This window comes from Heptranchias perlo, chromosome 8 (genome assembly GCF_035084215.1).
Source record: "Heptranchias perlo isolate sHepPer1 chromosome 8, sHepPer1.hap1, whole genome shotgun sequence".
NCBI lineage: Eukaryota > Metazoa > Chordata > Chondrichthyes > Hexanchiformes > Hexanchidae > Heptranchias > Heptranchias perlo.
Window position 1 is genome coordinate 50,745,240 of NC_090332.1, and position 22,333 is coordinate 50,767,572.

Below are 22,333 nucleotides of genomic sequence, written 5' to 3' on the forward strand. Positions count from 1 at the left end.
TGGCTGGAGAGATAGTGCAGGAGAGAGGGCTTTAGATTCCTGGGGCATTGGGACCAGTTCTGGGGGAGGTGGGACCTGTACAAGCCGGACAGGTTGCCCCTCAACAAGACCAGGACCAATATCCTCATGGGGAGGTTTGCTAGAGCTGTGCGGGGAGGGTTTAAACTAGCTTGGCAAGGGTATGGGAATCTGAGCGCAGATTCAGAAGGGAGAGAAGCAGAGCTGGAAATGGAAGGCAGAAAAATAGTAAATGAGTTTGGAAGGCAGACAAAACCAGAGGTTAGAAACTAGACCACAAAGGAATTTGGCAGTGCTTAACGGTATATACCTCAATGCAAGGAGTATAGTGAATAAGGCAGATGAGCTAAAGGCACAGATGGACATGTGGAAATACGATATCTTAGCGGTTACAGAAACATGGCTTAAACAAGGGAGGGAATGGCAGCTCAACGTTCCTGGTTACAGGGTTTTCAGACGAGATAGAGAGGGGGATAAAAAAAGGTTGGGGGGGGGGGGGGTGGCAATATTTGTTATAGAAACAATTACGGCTGTGAGGAGGTAAGTTACGAGGAGAGATTACACAAATTGGGGTTGTATTCTCTGGAGTTTCGAAGGTTAAGGGGTGATCTGATTGAAGTTTATAAGATATTAAGGGGAACGGCTAGGGTGGATAGAGAGTAACTATTTCCACTGGTTGGAGATTCTAGGACTAGGGGGCACAGTCTAAAAATTAGAGCCAGACCTTTCAGGAGCGAGATTAGAAAACATTTCTACACACAAAGGGTGGTAGAAGTTTGGAACTCTCTTCCGCAAACGGCAATTGATACTAGCTCAATTGCTAAATTTAAATCTGAGATAGATAGCTTTTTGGCAACCAAAGGTATTAAGGGATATGGGCCAAAGACAGGTAATGGAGTTAGATCACAGATCAGCCATGATCTTATCAAATGGCGGAGCAGGCACGAGGGGCTGAATGGCCTACACCTGTTCCTATGTTGGGAGTGTACTATAGACTCCTAAACACTTAGAGGGAGATAGAAGAGCAAATGTGTAGGCAAAAACAATAGGGCAGTAAAAGTAGGGGATTTCAACTACCCTAATATTAACTGGGATACTATCAGTGCAAAAGGGCGCAGAATTCTTAAATTGCATTCAGGAGAACCTTTTTAGCCAGTACGTAGCAAGCCCAAAAAGAGGAGCAGTTCTGGATTTAGTTTTAGGGAATGAAGCTGGGCAGGTGGAAGGAGAATCAGTGGGAGAACATTTTGCTGGTAGTGATCATAATTCAGTTAGATTTAGCATAGTTATGGAAAAAGACAAAGATAGAACAGGAGTAAAAGGGGAAAGGCCAATTTTACTAAGTGAGAAGTGATTTAGCAAAAGTGGACTGGAAACAGCTACTTGAAGGTAAATCAGTGTCAGAGCAGTGGGAGATTCAAGGGATTCAGAGTAAACATGTTCCCACAAAGAAAAAGGGTGGGACTGCCAAATCTAGAATCCCCTGGATGACAAGGAGCACACAGGATAAGATAAGGCAAAAAAGGAAGCTTATGTCAGACACCAAGAGCTCAATACTGCAGAAAGCCTAGAGGAGTATAGAAAGTACAGGGGTGAAATTAAAAAGGAAATTAGGAAAGCAAACAGGGCATGAAAAAATATTGATAAGTAAAATGAAGGAAAACCCAAAAATGTTTTATAAATACATAAAAAGCAAGAGGTTAACTAAGGAAAGAGTAGGACCTATTAGAGACCAAAAAGGTAACTTATGTGTGGAGGCAGAAGATGTGGGTATGGTTCTTAATGAATACTTTGCGTCTGTCTTCACAAAAGAGGGGGACGATGCAGAGATTGTAGATGAGGAGGAGTGTGAAATATTGGATGGGATAAACAGAGTGAGAGAGGAAGTATTAAGGGGATTAGCATCTTTGAAAGTAGATAAATCGCCAGGCCCGGATGAAATGTATCCCAGGCTGTTAAGAGAAGCAAGGGAGAAAATAGCGGAGGCTCTAACCATCATTTTCCAATCCTCTCTGGCTACAGGCGTGGGGCTGAAGAATTGGGAGGACTGTTAACGTTGAACTGTTTAAAAAGGGAGAAAGAGATAGACCGAGTAATTATAGGTCAGTCAGTCTAACCTCGGTGGTGGGCAAATTATTGGAATCAATTCTGAGGGACAGCATCAATCGTTATTTAGAAAGGCACGGGTTAATCAAGGACAGTCAGCATGGATTTGTTAAGGGAAGATCACGTCTGACGAACTTGATTGAATTTTTTGAGCAGGTAACAAGGAGGGTCGATGAGGGTCATGCGTTTGATGTAGTGTATATGGATTTTAGCAAGGCTTTTGACAAGGTCCCACATGGCAGACTGGTCAAAAAAGTAAAAGCCCATGGGATCCAAGGGAAAGTGGCTAGTTGGATCCAAATTGGCTCAGTGGCAGGAAGCAAAGGGTAATGGTTGACGAGTGTTTTTGCAACTGGAAGGCTGTTTCCAGTGGGGTCCCGCAAGGCTCAGTACTAGGTCCCTTGCTTTTTGTGGTATATATTAATGATTTGGACTTGAATGTGGGAGCTTGATCAAGAAGTTTGCAGATGATACAAAAATTGACCGTGTGGTTGATAATGAGGAGGAAAGCTGGAGACTGCAGGAAGATATCAATGGATTGGTCAGGTGGGCAGAAAAGTGGCAAATTGAATTCAATCCAGAAGTGTGAGGTAATGCATTTGGGGAGGGCAAACAAGGCAAGGGAGTACACAATAAATACTGAGAGGTGTAGAGGAACAAAGGGACCTTGGAGTGCATGTCCACGGATCCCTGAAGGTAGCAAGACAAGTACATAAGGTGGTTAAAAAGGCACACGGGATACTTTCCTTTATTAGCCGATGCATAGAATATAAGAGCAGCGAGGTTATGCTAGAACTGTATAAAACATTGGTTAGGCCACAGCTTGAGTACTGCGTACAGTTCTGGTCACCACATTACAGGAAAGATGTGATTTCACTAGAGAGGGTACAGAGAAGATTTATGAGGATGTTGCCAGGACTGGGGAGTTTTAGCTATGAGAAAAGATTGAATAGGCTGGAGTTGATTTCTCTGGAACAAGAGGGGAGATTTAATTGAGGTATATAAAATTATGACAGGTCTAAATAGAGTGGTTAGGGAGGCCCTATTTCCCTTAGCAGAGGGGTCAGTGACCAGGGGGCATAGATTTAAAGTAATTAGTAGAAGGATTTGAGGGGAGCAGAGGAGAAATGTTTTCACCCAGAGGGTGGTGGTGGTCTGGAACTCACTGCCTGAAAGGGTGGCAGAGGCAGAAACCCTCAACTCATTTATAAAGTACTTGGATGAGCACTTGAAGTGTCGTAACCTACAGGACTACGGACCAAGTGCTGGAATGTGGGGATTAAGCTGGATAGCTCTTTTTCGGCCGGCACAGACACGATAGGCCATATGGCCTCCTTCTGTGCCGTAACTTTCTATTATTCTATGAAATGAGTTTGAACTGGCACACATTGGGCAGATTCAACCTTTCTGCATAGCTGGAAAATGAATCTATTCTCAACTCTTTACCATGCAACTGAACAATTCAACCTCTTTGCAATTGAAAGAAGCAAAACAAAGAAACTAGGCTTCATAAAAAGCTCTCCTAAAATGTAATAAACCTTTTTTTTGTCCAGCTATGGCAGTCCATTTCCCTACAAACAACCTACAGTACAACAAGAAAAGCTGACAATTCCTCTCGCGTGTGGTACTCTATAGGTATTGCCGATATAGACAAAGTCAACACCTGTACTGAAATTATGTACATTTGGTGATTTATGTCCCTCAATCAGGAAGAGCCAGTACAAGTTGTGTTGCGTCAGTCATTTGTTGAGGAACTCAGTGCCTTCGGACTAACAGTGTCCACCATCTTCATAGTCTAGGAATCCCCTTCAAGTTCAACTGTTTGTAGCCATGTGGCTATTCTGGTCAGTTTTATTACAGATTGTTAATCATTAACAAACTGCCTCAATTCTGAATAGTTTTGAGTTACTTACATCTTTTAGAAATATATTCAATTCTCACCAGTTCTTAAAGAAGTTTCACTTTATAGGGTGCTTACTACATTTCCAAATCCACCAAATTCAAGTTTTAAAATCACATTTTTCAAATATAATTGCTTTAGTGAGGATTTCTACACACTGAAAAAGGAGCTCCAAGCTTTTATTTGGAATATTTGGTGATTGAAAATAAATTTTAATTTATTGGATTGGTAAAATTGTACTATTTATTCTACCTACCCAAGTTGCCAGGGTTGGTATTTCCAATGAAAGTAGCTTGAATAAATTGCCCATCTCCATTCACCTACAGCCTGCATCCATTTCCCAGATAGTGCATGATGGTGATAGATGAAACTGGCTCGTTATTGAACATCCACCCACCCAGATACAGGGATAAAGGCAAGGCAAGCTTGTGGTTCCCCTTGTATTTAAACAATTAAAAAATTACAAATAAAATAAACCCCATGTGGGAAAAAAATATCAAAAATAGAGCTCTTTACACACTTCTTAGACTAAACAAATAATCTTTCAATGTTGTAATACAAATAACCAATTGCAAGCAGCACATCAGACTTGGAAAAAATATTCTGTTTATTAATTGAAATTTGTAGTACTGCATAGTACTGCATTTGTATTTTCAAAAGCAGGCAGCTCTGTTGCTAAGGAAAAACTGATGTCACATGAATTGATCTATTCACACTAATTTGTAAATTCTCTTTGTCCTGTAGGTAGCTGGACTGAGAAGGAGCTTTATCAACGCAGTATTACTGAATTTAGTTCTCAGCCATTCACTACAGTTCTGGATACAATTTGTATAGGTAGGGTTCTTTATTTTGATTTCTATAAACTGCGATTATTTTTTTCATTTAACTGAAGTTTTAAACCACGTTTTATAACTATTATTCCCTTAAGCAGAGCTGAGAAAGAGCCCGATTAATTCTATTCTATTAATACAGAATTGAACCAGAGTCTCCAAACACAAAGTGTCAGAAGATAATAATGGCTTCAGCAGGGCTGCAGATTTTTGCTCTCTCTTTGTCTTTGTTTGCTTTCCTAGGAGCAATTGCAACCACAGGGCTGCCAAATTGGAAGGTAAATACCTTTGCAGAATCAAATATAATCTCTACAACGACACACATGCAAGGTCTCTGGATGGACTGCTCGTGGTATAGTACAGGGCTCTTCAGCTGCAGGTTTAACTTCTCCATCTTAGCCCAGCCTGTGTACATTCAAGCCTCCCAAGCTATGATGGTTCTGTCATGTATTATATCAATGCTGGGAATCGGCTTTTCCTTGCCTGGTATGAAGTGCACAAGATGGGGAGGAGATCGACACACAAAACGTTGTGCTGCTGTCATAGGCGGGATCTGTTTCATTACTGCTGGCATAATGTGTTTAGTTCCATTGTCCTGGTTCACGGCTGAGCTAATAAGCCACTACTTCAAACCATCTGTCTCAGAAGATAACAGATACGAAATAGGAGGAGCAATATATGTTGGATGCATTTCTTCAGGGTTCTCATTTATTGCAGGTGCAATTTTCTGCACATCCTGCAACAAAGAGCCACAAAGAAGAAACATTCAACTCTCAAACAGAGAGCACTACCCTGAGCCCCAGTCTTCAGGACATAAGACAGACTATTCCCTGCAAGACTATGTGTAAACACAGATTATACACTTAGTAGGTATGCCAAGTGGTGCTAGTTTGCTGCTTGGAAATCTGACAAGAATACTTCTAAACTCTGTGCTTATTTGGACATTTCTTCTGTTGTCACATAATGCCTGTTGTGCAGAGACTGAGGACTCTTGTTTGAAAAGTCACTCGGGCTATTGTCAAATATTGTAATAAATGTTCAACTGTCTAAATCCAAACAAATATTTCAGTAGGTTTCAAAAATTGGAAACCTTAAAAGCATTGTTTGTGATGTTGTAAGCAGATTCATCTTAGACTTGGTATAACACAAAAGTTCTACAAAAGTAATTTCAGGGGCACAAAAGAGATGCAGTACATTGTGTGTTTTGCTAGTAGTAGGCTATATTTGGATCAGCACATAACAAAACATTAGGCTCCAAGGATGTGTAAAATATTAATTTATGAGGCAATCATAAAACAAAAATAATGCTGCTTAATAAAACAAATTGCAACACAAAGGTACTACATATCAGACTTATTCAGAAAATAGAAGCACATGGGATTAAAGGGACAGTGGTAACTTGGGTACGTAATTGGCTAAGGGATAGAAGGATGTTTTTCAGAGTGGAGAGAAGTATGCAGTGGGGTCTCCCAGGGGTCAGTATTAGGACCACTGCTTTTCTTGTTATATATAAATGACCTGGACTTGGGTATGGTGAGTACAATTTCGAAGTTTATGGATGATACAAAACTTGGCAATGTAGTAAATAGTGAGGATAGTAGCAGCCTTAAGGAGGATATAGGCAGACTATTGCAATGGGCAGACACATGGCAAGTTCAATTTAATGCAGATAAGTGTGAAGTGATGCATTTTGGGAGGAACAACATGGAGAGGCAGTAATCTACATGGTACTATTTTGAGGGGGATGCAAGAGCAGAGGGACCTGGGGGTGCATAGTCACAAATCTTTGAAGGTGGCAGGGCAAGTTAATAAGTCAGTTAAGAAAACGTATGGGATATTTGGCCTTGTAAATAAGGGCACTGAATACAAAAACAAGAAAATCATGCTAAATCTTTACAAATCACTGAATTCTGGGCACCACACTTGAAGGATGTCAAGGCCTTGGAGAGGGTACAGAGGAGATTTACCAGGATGATACCAGGGATGAGGGACTTCAGTTATGTGGAGAGATTGGAGAAACTAATAGAGGTATTTCAAATTATATGGCGTTTTGACCGAGCAAGTAGGGAGAAACTATTTCCTCTGACAAGTGGTTCAGTAACCAGAGGTCATAGTTGTAAAATAATTGGCAAAAGAACTAGAGGGGAAATTAGGAGAAATTTCTTTTCACAGAGGGTTGTTAAGATCTGGAATTCATTACCTGAAAGTGTGGTGGAAGCAGATTCCATAGGAACTTTCAAAAGGCTATCAGACATCTACATGAAGAGGACTAATTTGGGGAAAAGGCTAGAGTGTGGAACTAAATTGCACAACTCTTTCAAAGAGCCGGTACAGGTACGACGGGCCAAATGGCCTCCTCGTGTGCTGTAAGATTCTATGATTCTATAACACTGACTTCATTTTGTTAGAGTTCAAAATCATATGGATGCCCATAGAATAAAACAGGACATGGGCAGTACTTTTTTTTAATAGAAGCCCATTATACCAAATTGAAGTACACACTAGCATGTTGTGGGAGCCCCTCTCCCGTATCTGAAAAAGAATCAATGATATGTCCTTTGATAACTTGTGAACAGAACTTTCAGGTTATATAATTGTAACCAGTCATTTTAATGAAATAAACTTTGGAGCTAGCTGTGAAGCAGAAGGCTTCAATTATATTTGGTTTCCTAATTAGGTGACAGAAAACGTAAAACAGGAAAAAATTCAAGATAAATCGGCACCATAGTATTTTAACATTTCATAATTCTCAACAGAATATAACACCTGCACAGCCAGAGGAAAAATGGAGATAGATACAATAGATCTGGAAGACTGAGCAAAACAAGTACCAATGCACAAATTAAATATCACAGCCTGCCTACCCTGTCAATGCAAATTCATTCTACTGCCTTCCCTCACTGTTCAGTAACAAAGCCAGCGACCCAACTGCACACTGTTTATTATTCATTCACAACACAACTGCCTTTGCTTTTCAGTCCCTGCTTTTAACTACTATGGTTACAGAATTTTTTTTAATCAAGATCCACCTTTGCAAATCCAACTGAGGAGCTTGCATCTATTTGCTTTCAGTGTTACTGTTACCATTTATGGCACACAGCTGCCAATTTCCATTCAAGACCATTTAGGCTCATTTCAGGCTACAAACATTCACAATGAATTACAAAAAGCTGCATCTGGGTAAACTCATTTCAGTGCTCTGACCCCTTCCCCCCCCCCCCCCAAGACCTGAAACAGAACCAAGCAGAAGAGATTAAACGTGGACCAGCTATAAAGAGAGGGAAATTAGGAAACAAAATCTAATTGAAGCCCTCTGTTTCACAGCTAGCTCCAAAGGTAGGAGAGATCCATGATTTCGAACACCTCTATCAAATCTCCCCTTACCCTGCTCTGTTCTAAAGAGAACAACCCCTTTCTCCAGTCTCCCCACATAACTGAAGTCTCTCATCCCTAGTACCATTCTAGTAAATCTCTTCTGCACCCTCTCTAAGGCCTTGACATCTTTCCTAAGTGTGGTGCCCAGAATTGAACACAATACTCCAGCTGAGGCCTAACCAGTGTTTTATAAAGGTTTAGCATAACTTTGTTGCTTTTGTACTCTATGCCTCTTTTAATAAAGCCCAGGATCCCATATGCTTTTTTAACAGCCTTCTCAACTTGTCCTGTCACCTTCTAAGATTTGTGTACATACATCCCCAGGTCTCTCTGTTCCTGCATTCCCTTGAAAATTGTACCATTTAGTTTATATTGCCTCTCCTCATCCTTGCTACCAAAATGTATCACTTCACACTTCTCGGCGTTAAAATTCATCTGCCATGTGTCTGCTCATTTACCAATCTGTCTATGTGTTGCTGAAGTCTGTTACTATCCTCCACATTGTTTACTACATTTCCGAGTTTTGTGTCATCTGCAAACTTTAAAATTATACTTTCTATACCCAAGTCCAGATCATTAATATACATCGAAAAGAGCAGTGGTCCTAATACTGACCCCTGGGGAGCACCACTGTATACTTCCCTCCAGTCTGAAAAACAAACGTTCACCACTACTCTCTGCTTTCTGTCCCCTAGCCAATTTTGTATCCATGCTGCCACTGTCCCTTTAATCCCATGGGCTTTAATTTTACTAACACGTCTATTATGTGGTACTTTATCAAATGCCTTTTGAAACTCCATATACACAACATCAACCGCACTACCCTCATCAACCCTCTCCGTTACTTCAAAGAACTCACTCTAGTTAGTCAAACACGATTTTCCTTTAACAAATCTGTGCTGACTTTCATTTATTAGCCCATACTTTTCCAAGTGTCAAAGGTACGTTACCAACAGCGCTGCTCATTTGGTCTCTCTGTAGTTTGTTATTGTTTTTGCCACTGTCTCTCATCCAGATATGTGGCTGCTCCCCAGTGTGCGCCTTCCCCCCAGCGCCCCCCCATTAAATTTAATTGTGGCTATTTTTAAAATGGTGTTAGTAAACAATGTAATTAGTTTAAATTGAGCTTTGCTCAGACAAATCAGCTACAAAAAGTTCCTTTACCAATTTTTGTGAGTGTGTGAGCATTTGAACAATAATAAATACCCAGCTGACTACAAACTCACAAGAATAGAGAAATATTTCTATGTCTTCAGAAATAAACATTACATATGAACATACAAAAATGTCAGAGAGTAAGAGGACAGCTGGTCCAGTGAGCCTATCCCATACAGTCATTGGAATTAAGGATCATAACCTCCAGCCATCACACTCATGGGAGAGACAAAACAAAATTTTAAAAACCTAGGCTAATTAAAGGCTAATTCTGGGAAATTCCTCTTTGACTCTGCAGATGATCAAAACGAGTCCTGGCAAATCAAATAACTAGGGCTGTAGATAGGGCTTTAAACTAAAAAGGGGGAGAGGAGGGTTCCGGTGAGGGGGAATTTAGAAATCTAAAGAGAAAAGTCAAGGCATTGGAGCAGTGTAGCAATTCGGGTAAAGATAAGCAGAGTATGACAGGAAGGGACAGAGAGTTTAACGATAATAATGCATCAGCAATAAGGTCAAATCAGGGAAAAATGGTAAAAAGTTAAAATTAAAGGCACTTTATCTCAATGCACAAAGTATTTGTAGCAAGGTAGCAGGATAGATAAAGGGGAACCAGTGGATGTAGTATATTTGGATTTTCAAAAGGCATTCGATAAGGTGCCACAAGATAAGGTGTTACACAAGATAAGGGCTCATGGGGTTGGGAGTAATATATTAGCATGGATAGAGGATTGGTTAATGGACAGAAGACAGAGAGTAGGGATAAACAGGTAATTTTCAGGTTGGCATGCTGTAACTAGTGGGGTGCCGCAAGGATCAGTGCTTGGGCCTGAGCTATTTCCAATCTATATTAATGACGTGGGTGAAGGGATTGAGTGTATTGTATCCAAGTTTGCTGACGATACAAAACTAGGTGGAAAGTAAGCTGTGAGAAGGACACAGAGTCTGCAAGGGGTAATAGACAGGTTAGGTGAGTGGGCAAGAAGGTGGCAGATGGAGTATAATGTGGGGAAAAGTGAGGTTATTCACTTTGGTAGGAAGAATAGAAACACAGAATTATTTTTTAAATGGTGAGAAACTATTAAATGTTGGTATTCAGAGACATTTGGGTGTCCTTGTACAAGAAACACAAAAAGTTAGCATGCAATTGGGACGGCAAATGGCATGTTGGCCTTTATTGCAAGGGGGTTGGAGTACAAGAGTAGGGAGGTCTTACTACAATTGTACAGGGCTTTGGTGAGGCCTCACCTGGCTTACTGTGTACAGTTTTGGTCTCCTTATCTAAGGAAGGATATATTTGCCTAAGAGGTGTTGCAACTGTAAGATTCTCAAAATTCACAGATCCCCCAAAACTCAGAGAAAAACCCTAAAAAACCCTGAGTATGAGAAAACTTTGGCCATCGACTGAAATCCTAAGATGGAAGGATAGGTGAGAGGTCACCAGACGAATCCACAACACACACATGGAATGTGGGAGAATTACTGCTTCAGACATGTCTCTGTTTTAAAGCAAAACCGACAGCAGGGGGTCAACACTCAGTGCTAATTCGAAAGGCAGTAGGCCATTGAAGGAGGCAACTGCTCCAGACTTGGTGGGGCCATGTCTTTGTTTTAAAGCAAAACCCATCAACACCTAGGACGTTGAATACAAAAGGAAGCCTTGTGTGACAAGCTCTAAAAATCGGAATTAACAATGACCCATCGGGAGAAGCAATTGCAACATGATGAGGGACCATCAAAAATTCTTAAGGACTTTGTAAGAACTGTTTAAACAGACATGAAGTGCTTTTGTTTTTAAAAGTGATGAAGACCATTCGTAAGAGAGGGATATAGAAGTGGAAACTGGAAACCTCTCTCTCTCTCTCTGGTTCTTGCTGGCTGCTTGTTTTGTTCTGCCTGTCTCTGGAAGGAAGGGCAGCCTCCCGCGAACAACAAGGCGAGGGGTTCGACAGGGAAGGTCAGCAGCTCTAGAAGCAGGCCGACACACAAGAAGAAACCAGAGCAACAGCCCCAGTGACCATCAGACACCTCGCGGCAACAAGGGCCTTACGAAACAACCAACCAAATATTGCCACCAACCAACCGGGTAATATTGGGCCACCGCGACCAAAGAAAACCAACTCGGGAGAAAACCGAAGATCCGCAAAGTTTCCACTCTACAATCTATTTCTGACTTACCTCTGGGTGAATTACTGTCAAGGATTCGTTTGGTGAGCATTATCTCTGGCCCTTTAGAGTCCAACTTAGCTAGTACAGTGGGATTGGGAGGGGTGAGGTATCTTTCTACTGTAATTTCCCTCGTGTGTACCGAAGTGTTCCCAATTTTATTAGAGTGTTAAGATTGTTGTGTTGTATTTTCTCTCTTGAATAAAGGTCAAAGTTTCTTGCACCAAAACCAGTTGTCTGCTGCACTTTGTCACAACCCCCAAATAAGTCCAAGGTCTAGAACCCAGGGAGTGGGAGCGATTCGGACCACTCAGAAGTCAGAGGTGAAGCTGACACACCACCACCCCCTACACTACGAAGGTTCACTAGATTGATTCCTGGGATGAGAGGGTTGTCCTACAAGGAGAGATTGAGTAGAATGGACCTATACTCTCTGGAGTTTAGAAGAATGACAGGTGATCTCATTGAAACATATAAGGTTCTGATGGGGCTTGACAGGGAGGCTGTTTCCCCGACTGGAGAGTCTAAAATTAGGGGGCATAGTCTCAGGATAAGGGGTGGGCAATTTAGGACTGCGATGAGGAGGAATTTCTTCACACAAAGGGTGATGAATCTTTGGAATTCTCTACCCCAGAGGGCTCTGGATGCCGAGTCATTGAGCATCTTCAAGACTGAGATCGATAGGTTTTTGGACTCTAAGGGAATCAAGTGATATGGGGATATGGGGATCAGGCAGGAAAGTGGAGATGAGGTCGAAGATCAGCCGTGATCTTATTGAATGGTGGAACAGGCTCAAGGGGCCATATGGCCTTCTCCTGCTCCTATTTCTTACATTCTTATGTTTTGTACACTGTGATATCAGCCTCTACCAGGAACTCGGCTGGCTCCCTTTTGAACGCTTGCAGTGAATTCACACTCAGTGCACGAGCCGGAAGCTTGTTCCAGTAGTCAATGACCATGTGCGCAAAGAACCACCTCTTGACAACTAACCTGATTCTATGCTTACATAGCTTATATCCATGGTCCCCTGATTCTCCCTAACCTATCTAATGCAAATCGACTATCTACACGGACACAGTCTAGACCCTTCATTATTTTAAATAACAAAATGAAATCTCCTCAACGTCTACTCTTTTCTAGAGTAAACAGACCCAGATTTGTAAGCCTACTGTGATAACTAAGGGCTTTTAAACTAGGGAACATTCTAGTGGCCCTCCACTGAATCTTTTCCAGGTCTCAACATCACCCACCATGTGAGAGGACAAAAACTGAACGCTATTCTAGATGAGGCCTAACCAAGGTCTTGTACAAGGACATCATGGTGCTTTTTATTTTATACTGGACCATCCCAGCAATACATCGCAGTAATCTATTAGTCTTTACTGTAGCCTCGCAGCACTGATCGTGAGACTTGTCCAATATAACAATTAGGTCACTTTCCCGCTTAACAGACTTTAGTTTGGAGCTCTGCATAGGATACAAGTGCTTGGCATTAGTCCTACCCACATACATAATACTACATTTACCTACATTAAACACAGGTTCATTCCCCCATCACATCTAGATCTGATTGTAGTTTTTTTCTCATCCAAGGATCTAAGATGCAAATTAGCTGACCATTCCCCCAACACTTTCATCCAGATCATTAATAGTGATGAGTAATGGTCCTAACACCAATCCTTGTGGGACTCCACAAGTAACCGGTTTCCATGCAGAACCTCTGCCTATGAGAATGCAACTAATTTTTGCAAATGGATAATTTTTATCCATCCCAGTATCTTCCCTCCAATCTCACAGGACTCTATCTTATAAAGTAGCCAACTGTGTAGCATCTTGTCAAAAGCTTTTTGAAAATTCAAGTATATGTTGTCAACTGGGCTACCTACATTCAACAACCTAGCAAAATCCTCAAAAAATTCAACCAGGTGATATGGGGATAGGGCAGGAAAATGGAGATGAGGTCGAAGATCAGCCGTGATCTTACTGAATGGCAGAACAGGCCAACGGTGAGACATGACCTTTACCAGAAGCCATGTTGAAAATCTAATAACCCCTTTTTGTCCAGGTGGTCATACAGAATATTGCCAATGATTCCTTCAAGCAACCTGCCTATAACCGGCCAGGCTAATGGGCCTATGATTTCCTGGTTCTGAGGGTGCCCTTTTTGAATATTGGTACACCATTAGCATCCCTCCAGTCCATTGGAACAGTCTCTGATTCTAGCAAGCAGATAATTAGCAAGGGGTTCACCTACCACAGCCCCATCTCGTTAAGCAGGGTAAGCACTATCAGGACCAGCAACCCAATCTGATTTGAGACCCCTTAATCTTTCCAGAATTACATCTGCATACACTTTGACATTTAGAACTTTAGTATCAACTCTACGCTACATTAATGACAATTGAGCAGTCTACTGGAGTGAAGACTGATGCAAAGTAGCCATTTAAAATCTCAGCCATGTCCTGAGAGTTCACCTGGCCTGAGTAATCTTTTAATGACCCTATGTAGTCTTTTATCACTCTCTGACTCCTAACATAACTAAAAGAAAATTACTATTGCTTTCACAGTTCTCCACTACCTTCTTCTGCCTTCCAAATCTTCCTCTCCTTAACCTATTTGAATGTCTCTCTTTTAATTACTGTAAATTTTGATCCGAGAGGCAGTGTTAGAAGTTCAGGACACAAGGATAAGAAAGAAGTGGGTGAGCATCCACAGGGGGCAGCAGAGGGAGACAGGACTCTTACATGCATAGATATAATATAGTAGCTTTTTCAGAGATGTGGTTAAGGTTTGGATAGCACTGGAATTTAATATTCTTGGTTGTAACTTTTTCAGCAGAGACAGGGAGGAAAAAAAAGAGGGAAGATGGATGATTGTGTTAATAAAGGATTTTATCACAGTGCTAGAATGTAAGGATATCCTAGGGGTTGCATTAAGACAGAATCCCTATTGAAAAAAATCGAAAGGGAAATGGTACAATTCTCAGTGTGTAATACAGGCCAAATAGTGGAGATGAGATGATAGTTCAGAATCATATCCAAGATGAACAGGGCAATAATATTGGGTGATTCTAATTATCCCATGATAGAGAATGGAATAAAGGCAGTGCACGTGGTCAAAGTGGGGAATTTTTTTTAGAATTCTCTAAGACAGCTTCCTAGATTAGTATATTTCCAGTCTAACAAGGAAAGAAGTAATGCTTAATTGAGTTCTGAGATATGAAGTGGAGTAAATAATTGATGAGAATAGGAGAACAATTGGGAATAGTAACCACCACATAGTTAGGTTCAGTGTAATAATAGAAAAGGATAATGAAGAGTCTAAGAAAAGGGTGCTGACCTGGAGAAAGGCAAAGTTCAGTGAGAAACATAGAAAATTTACTGCACAGAAGGAGGACATTGGTCCCATCGTGTCAGTGCCAGTCGAAATAGAGCTATCCAGCCTAATCCCACTTTCCAGCACTTGGTCCATAGCCCTGTAGGTTATGGCACTTCAAGTGCATATCCAAGTACTTTTTAAATGTGATGAGGGTTTCTGCCTCTACCACCCTTTCAGGTAGTGAGTTCCAGACCCCTACCACCCACTGGGTGAAAAAGGTTTTCCTCAGCTCCCCTCTAATCCTTCTACCAATTACTTTAAATCTATGCCCCCTGGTTATTGACCTCTCTGCTAAGGGAAATAGGTCCTTCCTGTCCACTCTATCTAGGTCACTCATAATTTTATACACCTCAATTAAATCACCCCTCAGCCTCCTCTGTTCCAAAGAAAACAACACCAGCCTATCCAATCTTTCCTCAAAGCTAAAATTCTCCAGTCCTGGCAACATCCTCGTAAAATCTCCACTGTACCCTCTCTAGTGCAATAAGACGATGTGGCCAGGACTAGAGAATTTTAGATATGAGGAAAGATTGGATCTTTCCTATAATGTGGTGATCAGAACTGTACGCAGTACTCAAGCTGTGGCCTAACTAGTGTTTTATATTGTTCTAGCATGACCTCCGAGATAAGAGACCTGGCCCAAATTAACTGCGCAAAAAAGTTAGCAAACAGGTCATTGCATCAGCAGTGAGAAATCTTCAAATATAGGATGGATAAAGTACAAAATAAATATATACCTATAAGGCAAAAAGGGGTTCATCAAAGAATTGAGTTCCTTGGATAAACAGAGTTTAAAATAAATAAACTTAAAAAGGAGGCATATGAGACAACTAAGCTAACAATATTAAAGAAAATTATGAAGAATTTAGAAAATGTAGTGGGCAGTGAGAAGGGCTAAAAGGGAATATGAAAACAGCTAGCAAATAATATAAAAGTAAACAGTAAAGGATTTTACAAGCATATAAAAAGTAAAAGAATAGTTAAAGAAAAGATAGGACAGCTCAGTGATGAAGGAGGGAGACTAAGTGTGGAGGATTAAGATAGGGCGGAGATATTAAATACTTTTCATTAGTTTTTACAAATGATGGTGGAAGTGAGAATGTAGGTATACTGGAGACGCAAATGGAACAATTGTTAGAAAAATCTGTAAAGAGGAATTGGTTTAAAAAAAAAATCAGCAGACCTCAAGATAGATAAAAGTCACTGGGCTCTGATGGCATGCACGCTAGGTTGTTGAGAAGTCAGAAAGGAGATAGCAGAGACTCTGGCCACAGTTTTTAAATCCTCAAATATGCAAGCTGTGCTGTGGAACTACAGAGAAGTCAACATTTCATTCAAGAAGGGAGAGGACGATAAACTGGGTAACTATAGGCCAGTCAGTCTGTCACCAGTTTTGGGCACACTCTTAGAATCCATAATTCAAGATAAAATTAGTAAGCATTTAGAACATATGGGTTAACATGTTAGCTAGCACAGATCTGTTAAAAGCAAGTTGTGTTTGAATAAATTTAATAAGAGTTTTTGAAGAAATAACTGAATAGAAAAAGTGAAATTAGTAGATACCCTTGACATTCAACAACATTACCATCGCCGAATTCCTCACCATCAACATCCGGGGGGGTCACCATTGACCAGAAACTAAGCTGGACCAGCCACGTAAATACTGTGGCTACAAGAGCAGGTCAGAGGCTGGGTATTCTGCTGCGAGTGACTCACCTCCTGACTCCCCAAAGCCTTTCCATCATCTACAAGGCACAAGTCAGGAGTGTGATGGAATACTCTCCACTTGCCTGGATGAGTACAGCTCCAAAAACACTAAAGAAGCTCAACACCATCCAGGACAAAGCAGCCCGCTTGATTGGCACCCCACCCACCACCCTAAACATTCACTCCCTCCACCGCTGGCGTACCGTGGCTGTGTTGTGTACCATCTGCAAGATGCACTGCAGCAACTCGCCAAGGCTTCTTCGACAGCAGCTCCGAAACCCGTGACCTCTACCACCTAGAAAGACAAGGGCAGCAGGCGCATGGGAACACCACTGCCTGCACACTCCCCTCCAAGTCACACACCATCCTGACTTGGAAATATATCACCGTTACTTCATCGTCGCTGGGTCAAAATCCTGGAACTCCCTACCTAACAGCACTGTGGGAGAACCTTCACCACATGGACTGCAGCGGTTCAAGAAGGCGGCTCACCACCACCTTCTCAAGGGCAATTAGGGATGGGCAATAAATGCTGGCCTTGCCAGCGACACCCACATCCCATGAATGATTAAAAAAAAGTGTATATGGGTTTTCAGAAGGCATTCGATAAGGTGTCTCATAAGAGGCTTGTTAGAAAAATGAGGAATAGTATATAAGAGGAATTGTAGCTACATGGATAGAATTAGGATGAATGAGTGTCGCTCTAGATTTGAGAAGGGTTGGAAGTGGTGCATCCCAGGATCATTGCTGGGTCCATTTTTGTTCACAGTACGTGAAGATGATTTGGTCTTGGACATAGGAAGCACAATCTCGAAATTGTGCTGATGACACGAAAGTACGAGGTTCGACACACCGTGAAAAGGTCTGTAAAAGACTTCAGGAAGACACTGAAAGATGAGTGGAATGAACAGACAGGTGAAAGGTGCAACTTAATGTGGATAAGTGTGAGGTAATACATTATGAGAGGAATAACAGGGAATGGAAGTATACTCTCAATGGAAAGACACTGAAGGGTATGAATGAACAGAAAGACCTAGGTGTTCAAAAACATAATTTCCTGAAAGTGAGAGTGCAGGTAGATAAAGCCATAGAGTACAAGAGTCAACAAGTAATGATTAATTTGTACAAAACACTGTTAGGCCACAGTCTGTGTTCAGTTTGGGATGTCCCCTTATTGAAAGGATATTGAAGCCAAAGAGAGTATTACCTTCACCAGGATAATGTCATTGATAGGTCAGTACTAACATATTTTGAGATTTTTTTTGACCATTTTTCCACAGAAAGGATTAAAATTCCCTTTACAGCCATATGCTTCAGCTGTTGAGACACAGAGAAGGTTACGGCCTGGAATTTGCTGAAAAGTTGCACCATAATATTTGTACATCTATGGCATACGTCATTATTCTAGCAGAGGTTCAGGGAAATTATGTCGCGAGTGATTTATACATACATTACATATGTTACATACGTAATTTTCTGGGACTTTTACGCCACCGTGTCGTTACCCTTCAACGAAAACAGCTGGAAAGTAATCATAACTCCATCCCCATTAAAATTAATGGTGACTATAAATTTGCAGCATTTAAGCCAGTGTTCATTCAAGATGGCTCATTATCCGCACCTAGTGCACAGAAGATATATCCAAAGAGAATCCCCAACCCATTCTCATAAATCAAATTACAGTTACCACTTCTGTGCAGGAGCATTGAGTTCAACTTCGCAGCCAATAAATCATTAATCAAAGCTCTCTCATTAAGATACATCATCTGGTATCATAATCATTCCCATTATAATAAGCATTAGGGTAATGGAATATTTCCTGTTACTTTATTGCTGTTGAGTTCAGCACTTCACCATAACAAAGAAATTGCACCATTAGATTACATACTACGCATGTGCTAAATTCTAATTATTCCCATATTGATATTCCGATGATTCATGAAAGAATAGATTCGAATCAGACCACAGTGTATAGTTATATTCCTGACCTTTGCAATTCTGTATGTACTGGCAAGAAAACATAACAATAATCTAGTTCACATTGTGTAGAATAGGATGCCACGTCTCCCTCAGGAAGCTAATTGTGGCCTCAATAAAGTGGAACCGAATAATGAATGATAGCAGAATAACGATGAGTGCTTATATATCCCCTTAACTTTCTCCATTCCATTTATCAAGTGAGGGATTGAAATAAGAACATAAGAATTAGGAGCAGGAGTAGGCCATACGGCCCCTTGAGTCTGCTCCAACATTCAATAAGATCATGGCTGATCTTCGACCTGAACGCCACTTCCCCGCCCGGTCCCCATATCCCTCGATTCCCCTAGACACCCAAATTTTTTCTATCTCGGCCTTCACCAGGCATGAATCAGAAGCAGTGGGAAAGCCGCCCAGGTAAGTTAAAAATCGTTCTAACCACGTAATCAGTCACAAGTGCCTTAATACCTCAATGAGGTACATTTGGCTTTTTAACTATCCATGCTTTGTTGTGGCAGACAAGAAGAGGACCAGAAGATTGGTAAACATGGGTTGCTGAACATCACAATTCCAATTTGATCTTCAGTACGAAAGCGACAAGATGTACGACAACAAATTATGTTGGTGCAACAGCACAAGAGTAAGCAGAAGATAGTGGAATAGGCTGTTGACTCATACATGAGCAATGGTCACATGGACGAGGTACTGGATGCACTATGAAACCATATCTCAGCACCAATGAGCAGCATCAGGAGAGGAGGGAGGGGAAAAAGCACATCTACTTTACTATTATCCTAGTAATCACAGTAAGATACAGGAAGACACATATGAGAGCACATAAAAGTCGAAGTTGTAAAATTCCAACAAGTGCATAGGATTACTATGAACCCAAAAGAATGTTAAAGAAATAAATTGAACACACCAAACAATTACCCAGGAACCCTAAAAACAAACTTAGTTGGCCTGAGCAGAAAATTGGAAAACACTTCAACTTAATCAATCAGAGAAACTAAGTCCTCAGAGTGCAGCCTAGAAGTATGAACATTTTTACATCCAATACAATAAAAGTAGTTTGGAAAGCAATGTTCATGTCTTTCATAATTTTCTTGCTAAGGTCATACTGTATTTCTATGCCCACACTAATTACCATATTTTTTGCTATTTTTAAAATAATTTTCTTCCTCTTTATGAGACCCCTTTCTTTAACCAAAGGAGAAAACAACTTGCTCCCATGACTTTTCCAAATTCTGCCCTGGAATAAGCTTCCAAGAGGCACATGATTCACCCTTTAGTCTTTCCTCCACCTGTGGGAACATGCCTAACTTTCCTTGACTGAGATGAGGTATGTTGCATGGGTAAATTGCAGAGACAAATCCACGCCGGATTATAAAAATACTTTTAAATTTAACTACCCATAATTCTGCTTTAGACCTAGTGTATAACATTTGCCATATTTATGTATTTCAACAAAACAAGGAGTGCTCTTCTGATAATCCCTCTCAGAGACTCTTTATTGAAACTATAGTGAAAAATGCCTTACCTTAGGTTTTGGAACAAAGGCTCTGCCTGGAATAGTAAAGCAGCTCTTTACATTACATAAGTACTGAGCCATTACAGACAATCTGCTTCTTTGCCTACTGCCAGTACTTGCTGTGAGACGCTGTAAAAGAAATAAGTAGTTTTAAAATCTAATGTGTATATATTTAAAAATAACAGTCATTTTGTACAGTCTGTTTAAATGAGCAGAAATAGCGAGTTTATGAATACACACTAAATATTCACTGAATCACATCCTCTACAGTCACACAGGTGAAAGCATGTTTCAGTTAACTATTACCAGTTATTCCTTTCTTCCAAAAGCTCAAACAAATCACTAAGTCAAAACAGAATGACTGCTTGATGAAAGAGAAATTGTTTACGTCCTGCTCAACCACAAAAATTTATGTTACAATTTGCAGTTAAAGGGGTGTCATCATCATGATTAATTGTTTGGCATAATTGAGGAGGGAAAGAGCCATAAAAATGTTACTACTGGACAAACAGACGATGACAACATAAACCCACCTGCTTCACGATTTACATCATCATGTCATGTGTTTAGCAAACACTCTCTGACAAAGACAGTGTGGTTTACAACAACAAATTGCATTTATATAGCGCCTTTAAAGTAGGAAAGCGTCTCAAGGCGTTTCACAGGAGCGTTATCAAAAAAAATTTGACACCAAGCTACGTTAGGAGATATTAGGACAAGTGACCAAAAGCTTGGTCAAAGTGGTAGGTTTTAAGGAGGTCTTAAAGGAGAGGTGGAGTGGTTTAGGGAGGGAATTCCAGAGCTTAGGGCCTAGGCAGCTGAAGACACGGCCACCAATGGTGGTGCAATTAAAATCGGGGATGTGCAAGAGGACAGATTTGGAGGGGCGCAGAGATTTCGGAGGGTTGTAGGACTGAAGAAGGTTACAGAGATGGGGAGGGACAAGGCCATGGTGGGATCTGAAGACAAGGTTGAGAATTTTAAAATCAATGAGTTACCGGACCGGAAGCCAATGTAGATCAGCGATCACAGGGTTGATGGATGAACAGGACTTGGTGTGGATTAGGATATGGGCAGCAGAGTGTTGGATGAGCTCAAGTTTATGCAGGGTGGAATTTGGGAGGTTGGCTAGTAGAGCATTGGAATAGTCAAGTCCAGAGGTAACAAAGGCATGGATGAGGGTTTCAACAGCAGATGAGCTGAGACAAGGAAGGAGTCAGACAATGTTACGGAGGTGGATGTAGGCGGTCTTGGTGATGGAACGGATATGTGGTTGGAAGCTCACCTCAGCATCAAATAGGACGCCAAGGTTGTGAACGGTCTGGTTCAGCTTCAGTGGCCAGGGAGAGAATGGAGTTGGTAGCTAGGAAACAGAGTTTGTGGCAGGGACCGAAGGCAATGGCTTCGGTCTTCCCAATATTTAGTTCGAGGAAATTTCTGCTCATCTAGTTCTGGATGTCGGACAAGCAGTGTGACAAATCAGAGACAGTGGAGGTGTTGAGAGAGGTGGCGATGAGGTAGAGCTGGGTGTCACCAGCGTACATGTGGAACCTAATGTCATGTTTCCAGATGATGTCGCCCCGAGGGGCAACATGTAAATGAGAAATAGGAGGGGGCCAAGGATAGATGCTTGGGAGACTCCAGAGGTAACGGTGCAGGAGCGAGAAGAGAAGCCATTGCAGGTGATTCTCTGGCTACGACTGGATAGATAATGGAACCAGGAGAGGGCAGTCCCACCCAGTTGGACGATGGAAGAGAGCTGTTGGAGGAGGATGGTGTGGTCAACCGTGCCAAAGGCTGCAGACAGGTCGAGAAGGATGAGAAGGGATAGTTTACCATGGTCACAATCACATAGGATGTCATTTGTGACTTTGATAAGGGTTGTTTCATTACTGTGGCAGGGGCGCAACCTGATTGGAGGGATTTAAACATGGAGTTGCGGGAAAATGCTGGATTATTTCCAGCATTTTCAATGTTTTTATTTAAGACGACAGTTTGCAGTGGAGAAGAAAAGCTGGGGGTTATCATAATCATAGTATCATAGTAGGTACAGCACAGGAGGAGGCCATTCGGCCCATCATACCTATCTTTGCATTCAAGGATGATCCTGGAATAGTGAGCAGTTTTGGCAGAGGAGAGCAGGACCGATAGTGCTTTATGTAGTCCAGCCAGATCTGGCGATGAATGGCTAAA

The 22,333-nt window shown here is 41.3% G+C and overlaps 2 protein-coding genes across 5 annotated transcripts in view; one reads left to right on the forward strand and one right to left on the reverse strand.

The window, feature by feature from the left end:
- tfb1m (transcription factor B1, mitochondrial) overlaps positions 1-22,333 on the reverse strand; it is a 68,344-nt gene that overhangs the window by 7,423 nt on the left and 38,588 nt on the right. For all 4 annotated transcript variants that reach the window (XM_067989098.1, XM_067989099.1, XM_067989100.1 and 1 more), the window contains exon 6: positions 20,150-20,269. In XM_067989098.1, coding sequence (XP_067845199.1) covers positions 20,150-20,269 — 120 coding nt within the window. The remainder of the gene's footprint in view (positions 1-20,149; positions 20,270-22,333) is intronic.
- LOC137324209 (claudin-20-like) lies at positions 4,799-5,702 on the forward strand. Its single transcript, XM_067988347.1, has 2 exons — positions 4,799-4,858; positions 4,997-5,702. Exon 2 carries the CDS (start codon positions 5,040-5,042, stop codon positions 5,700-5,702), a length of 663 nt encoding a protein of 220 aa, XP_067844448.1. The 5' UTR covers positions 4,799-4,858; positions 4,997-5,039.

Coding starts and splice junctions, on each gene's coding strand:
- LOC137324209 (XM_067988347.1), top strand. CDS start 5,040: ATGGCTTCAGCAGGGCTGCAGATTTTTGCTCTCTCTTTGTCTTTGTTT.